The sequence below is a fragment of the Oryx dammah genome, unplaced genomic scaffold (assembly GCF_014754425.2).
Source record: "Oryx dammah isolate SB20612 unplaced genomic scaffold, SCBI_Odam_1.1 HiC_scaffold_19, whole genome shotgun sequence".
NCBI classification, from domain to species: Eukaryota; Metazoa; Chordata; class Mammalia; order Artiodactyla; family Bovidae; genus Oryx; species Oryx dammah.
In genome coordinates, this window is record NW_024070203.1 from 42,154,521 (window position 1) to 42,160,520 (window position 6,000).

At 47.3% G+C, this 6,000-nt stretch overlaps 1 protein-coding gene across 1 annotated transcript in view; it reads right to left on the bottom strand.

Annotated features, from left to right (window-relative positions):
- The window catches only part of PDE7A (phosphodiesterase 7A), a 106,506-nt gene extending 101,649 nt beyond the window's left edge, over positions 1 to 4,857 (bottom strand). The window contains exon 1 of the mRNA XM_040261304.1: positions 4,190 to 4,857. Coding sequence (XP_040117238.1) covers positions 4,190 to 4,327 — 138 coding nt within the window. The 5' untranslated portion in view covers positions 4,328 to 4,857. The remainder of the gene's footprint in view (positions 1 to 4,189) is intronic.
- Between the last annotated feature and the right edge of the window lie 1,143 nt (positions 4,858 to 6,000).

Here is a 6,000-nt window from a genome sequence, read left to right on the forward strand (position 1 = left end):
ATGACACCTTGATAATGCCACTAAACAAGTATATCACATATAACCATACCATCTTCCTCACCAAAATCCTGTAAGCTTCTTCAAGGAGGAATCAACTGTTTTCCAAGGGGCTCTGAACTGTTCTGGCACACACAGGACTCTGATCATCTTTCCTATACTAAGAACATTGCTAAGGATGACAGATGTACACTGACTACAAGTTAAAAATGTTTATGAATAAGGACGGCAAGGCTTCAAAAAGAAAAACCTGGTTAGGCTGGCAGGCTCACAGATGATTTTTTTTTTTTAACTAATTCTTTGCATTTTCTCAGTACCTAACACATTTACAGAAGGTGTTCAGTAAATATTTGTGGAATAGTTTCTGGATTTTAAAAAAAAAAAGATACCAATAATGAACCCTATGGCAAAGGATGCACCTCTGGGTGAAAATGCTGCACAGAGGTAGGTTCAGCAGTTGTTACAAATGTTATCACTGTAACAAATGTTAAAATATCTCACAGGTAGGAGATGTTGATAATAGGGGAGGAGTACATCTCTCCATATTCTACTCAATTGTGCCATGAACAAAGAATTGCTCTAAAAAAATTAAGTCTATAAAAAAGATACAGATGCTAAATTAGAAATCAAATTTAGCTTATTACAGTACTAAAAACATGTTTGCACATTAGATTCCCGAATTTTGTTCAATAATAATACATACCATAGATTTATGATCATTTCAAAAAAACTAAACCTCAGATTTCTCACCCAAATAAGATTCATTTCCAGTGCATAGAAAATCTGATTGAAATAATCCCACGTGTGGTGTTCTGGTATGCTACCAATATACTAACTCAACTTCCACACTTAATAAGCACCTACCTACGAAAAGCACTGTGGCCACAGTGGTGAACAAGATAATTTCTGGTCTCACATTTTTGTTTTCCAAATAACAACGGTATTCTGCGAGAGAAATGTTTAAATTCAGCTAACAAAAATTCCCAAAATGGCAAAAAAAAAAAAAAGCATCTATTATCCTTATTTTTCAAATAATTTTAAAATCTCATTATTAACCATTTGAAAAAGTAGTACACGACCTGTTTTAAAACAAAAAATTAATGCCTCATTTACTTGGCATCCTTGGGAGAGCTGGTGCTCCACATAAATGAACTTTCCAGATAACTCATGCTTGCCCATTTAAGCACCAACACAAACTGGAGGTTTTGTTTGTTTTAAACAGTATCAATCTTTCGCTACCGAACTGAAATGAATCTTTAAACTTTTAAAAACAGATTCTGTTAAACACTATTTTGACTAATGTCAAAAACATGATTGTGCTGTAGACACTCAAGATGCCAAACTTTTTAAGCTGCTGGTTTTGAAGAGTGTTTCTTGCAGTCTTGAGCTTCTGGTGCATCAGTTGTCAACCTTTGCTGCTCTCAGCGTAAACCTGACTCCAGAAGCCTCCAAGCCCCCTGCAAATGTGCCCTTACTTGGAAAAGGAGTTTGTCAGAACTCAGAGGATCTCCAAATCTCCTTTGGCTGCTCAGAGTCTTCTGATTTCCTGAATCTGTTCAAAAGTCTACAGTTACCAACTCCAAACAAGTTTTGGATAAATGAGTTACTGCTAGACCTGGATGAAAGTCTTTATGTTGACTATTTTCAACTGAGGCTCAGTCAGTGATAACGTCATTAGCCATTCACTCATTCAGCCAGTATTTACTAAGTCTCTACTATGAACTGAGCTCCAATATTAGAGTAAAAATTGAAAAATGAAAATATCGCTAGTTGTGAACGTATTTTAAAATAGAAGTACTCTAAAATAAATGACTTCTACTTAGTACCTAAGGAGGAAAAAAACAAAATCAGGTTTCCTGAAGTCTTTTCAATGAAACTACAAAACCACCTAAACTTTTTATAATTCCTGTAGCTCCAGACTTAGAAACTCAAGATTCAAGGGTAAACGAAGCTTTTGATTTAACCAAATATTTACTTTAGGAGCTCTGAATAAGGTTCCAAGATTTGTCTCTTTTTCAATCTATTACAAATTCTCATTGGCCCAAAACAAATCACTATGATGTATGTTTTAGTATTAAATAATTATTAAAAAGTTTGAAAATGATAAACATACCCACTCAGCACCATGGCAAGTTTAATGTCATTTTAATGTTGGGCATCGCTAAGCTGAAAATTCAGAACCACAAGTTTCTATACACGTCACTTTGGGGTACAAACAATTTTTTTTTTTTTAAGTTTTAAGAGTAAGTATAGTCATCTTCCCGAATGATTCAGAAGATAAAACAATCTGCGTGCAATGCAAGAGACGCAGGTTGGATCCTGGGTTGGGAAGATCCCCTGGAGAAGGAAAATGGCAACCCACTCCAGTATTGTTGCCTGGAGAATCCTATGAACAGAGGAGCCTGGCAGACTATAGTCCAAAGGATGCCACAGAGTCAGAGACAACTAAGCAACTAAGCATGGCATGGCATTACAGTGTGACTATCCAATATTCGCTTCATCTGCCACAATCAATTTTAAAATTCCATTACCCTTTATATCTAAAGCTAGGGAATGAGCTAAGAAGGAATGGGGCTTAAAATTGGTCTCTGAGGATTAATTAAGGCATCAGGTAAAACCCCTGGCATCAGCCTTACTTGTATTAATTCCCTTGGAATCTCCGATATCATTCATTTTCTCCTTGGGGAGCACAACTAACCTTACTCACCTTTTATAATTTTACAAGTGATAACTGATTGCCTTCATTATAACATTTAGTCTGAACCGGAAATGAGTATTAGTCATGCGTTGCTGATATGAGAAAGGAAAACAAGTTACTACCATTAAAAACCTTTTTAATCCATTAGTATCTTTTCAAGTTTTTTAAAATTTGGAACCTGAAAATGCTTTGAGCAGTACTGTAAGGGCAGATCATGGACCTAACTTTCAAAATAATTACATAACATTATTTTAAAATGTCACTTACAGTAATCTACAAGTTGACTCTGACCTCATTAGCATACCACTTTGTCCTGTGAAAGAAGTCTGATTTTAAATAAAAACAATTCAGAGAAACCCAGATATAGGCTTCTGCTCTCTCTCTCCAAACTATTTAGGCAAAGAAGCAAATGACATTTACTGGACACATCTACTCTAAGAAATCTCTATCGGGTGCTACCCACTGTACCAGTAAAAAACAAAAAGAAATACAGGCCGGGCTCAAGTTATTTACAATATATCGGGGGGTGGGGGAGAGATATGCTCCCATAAAAGAAGCTAATGCTAGTCAACAGGAAAAATAAACATATGTGACTTAAAATGTGATCATGAAGATGTAACGTTCTGGCAGCAGAAATGGAGGGCAATCAGTTCAAATGTAAACAAAATTCTTTTGTCCTCCCTATTTTAAATCTGGCGACCAAAATCAGCCAGAAATAAGAGGCTGGGCCAACAGCATCACTAGGGGGAAAAAAAAAACAAACACCGAAATTCTCAGGAGCAACTGGTACTGGACCATTCAAAACAAAGTCTTCCTGTGAGTGCTCCATCAGTAGTTTTTCTCTTAAAAATCTTCTTATCAAATTAAAAATAAAACTGATTCCTGGCTATCAACTTTCCGGAAACCGAAGCTTTGAGGAGGCACTCTGAATACTTGTTTCTCTGACCTCACTTAGGGTCCATTCACAGACTCGAATAAGTAAGGAGACGAGCAACCGAGAATCGGCCTATTGTTCGGAGCACTGCAGGACTATCCCAGCACCGCGGGGCGCGCGGGAGGCGCAAACCCAGCACAGGTGTGTAGGGGTGAGGGGTGGCCAGGTGTGCCAGGACCACAAGTAAGGAAGAAAGAGGCCCAACTTCCAGACTGAGACGTCGAGAAAAGGAAGACGACTTAAGTCATTCCAGACCCTTAAGCCGCTGAACACAGAGGGGGGCGCGCCTGGGGAGGGTACGAAGGGGTTCCCAGAGCCCACCCGGGTCCAGCCTCGAGCAGGCCGGGGTCGGGGGTGGGGTGAGGTTTGAGTCCCGAGGATCAGAGAAAAGCCTCTCGAATCTAGGGGGGTTAGCCTAGACATCCCCAAACAACGGGTAGTACTGGTCGGGGGGTAAACGGCGAGGACTGGGGAGTAGGGGTCGCAGAGGTGAAGCCAGGTGGAAGGAGGTAAACAAAAGAGCAGCCCCCAAGTGTGGGGCCCCCGGCGGCGGCGTTTACCTGGGAGAGCTGCCGGGGATTAGGGCAGCCGAAGAGCGCGGAGCTGGAGCTGAAGCTGATGGCTCCTCGGCGGCTGAGGACGTGCTGGGGGACCGGCCTGTCCAGAGGCAGCACCGGCAGCTGGTAACATACTTCCATTGAATACGCCCGCCCTGCCCCCGCGCGGCGCCCGCCCTGCCGCGGCCGCCGGCCCCTGCGCTTGGAAGGGGCCGCGGCTCGGGGGCGCCGGGCCGAGGCGGGGGCAGGGCGGGCGGGCGCCGACCCCGGGCCGGGAAGCCGCACTCACGCCTCCCCCACCCCAACACTCCGCCGGGGCCGCCGGCGGGAAGGCGCTGCGGCGGCCGCGGCGACAGTTAACGAAGACCAGCGCGCGCCCGGCTCCCGGGGTGCAAGCGACGGCAGCACCCGCCAAATCGGAGGGGAAACCCCGGCGTCCCCAGGCTGTTCGGCCCAGAGGAGAGGGTCCGGGGCGGGGGGTGGGAGGGCAGCGGAGCAGGAGCGGAGCAAAAACAGAGCAAAGCGGTGCAACAACACACAGCTGGAGCCAGCAGCGAGATCCAGCACGCGCGGGGCTCGGATGCAGGCACCAGCTCCGGCCGCGGTCCTGCCCCCTCCCCTCCCCTCCCCCGGAGCCTGACTTCACTCCGCCGCCGGCGCGAGCCCGGCGTAATTCACACTTTGCAGCCGCGGACCCTGCGCCAACCACGGCCGCCGCCACCGTGACGTCACGACGCCGCGCCGCAGGCCCCGCGCCGCCGCAGCGCCTAGGGAGCCGGGCTAGCGGTGGTGGGGTTGAGCCGCCTCCCCCGGGGCCGCACCTCGGGGCTCACTCACCATCCCCTCCCGCTGCCCTCCTCCCCGACCCATCCTCGTCCTGCAGCACTCCACCACCCCGGCCAAGGCGCGTGCGCACGAGGCTCCACCGTGTGGGGATATTCCCCCCTATCGCTAAACTCTGGCGTTGGGGCGCGCTGAAGGTGTGGGGTGGGCTCCGCCTACGCGAGAGGCGCGATTCCGGCCTCTTCGCTTCGGAAACCCCAAGCACGCGGCCCAGTCGCAGCGCTCAACCCTGACCGCGGGGTCATCGCCGTGTTTCCCTCCTTGAATTCCCATCCTTGGGGCTCGTTGGGGACCGCTGCGGCAGTGACGTCGGCGGGCCGCGCGGCACCGAACTCCCCTCTACGTCACTGCCAGCACCCCAGGAGGGTCGGGGTCGAGCGCTCCCCTGGCAGGTGCGGGCCCCGGGGCCGTCCCGGGTGGGGGGGCGGAGAGCAGAGCCCAGTAAAGCGGGCGTGAGGAGGGGGCGATGGGTTGGAGGGAAAACACCCGAGACTGAGAAAGAAGAAGTGAGAGTATGCACTGGAAAAAATGAGAAGAATGAAAATGAGAAGACAAAGCGGGAAAAGAGACTGCACGCCCTTTTACCAAACGTTTTTGTTTCTTGGCTTCGATTTTTAGAAGGCAGGAGGAAAAAATCTCTTGACCGGAGTTGTAGACTGCAGGTTTATTTTGTCACGTTTCTCCCCAAACCATGAAAGCTTTTCAGCTGCAACTCTTTGTTTCAAGTGCATTCCAGCCTCTGGGACATCAGCCTAAACCAGCTCTCCCCGGTTGGCAAAATTGCTTGGGCTCTGCTCTCAGGGGACCCACCCTTCCACTTACGTGCTATGACCAGCCACTGGCAAGGTGGCAGGTCTTTGAACGTACTGCATAGCCCGTTCAGATGAGATCAGATATCATACGCTCATGATTCCATAAATCAACAGAAGTCTGCAAAACCTTTTATCGTCTTTCCACGGCATCTGTTTCTT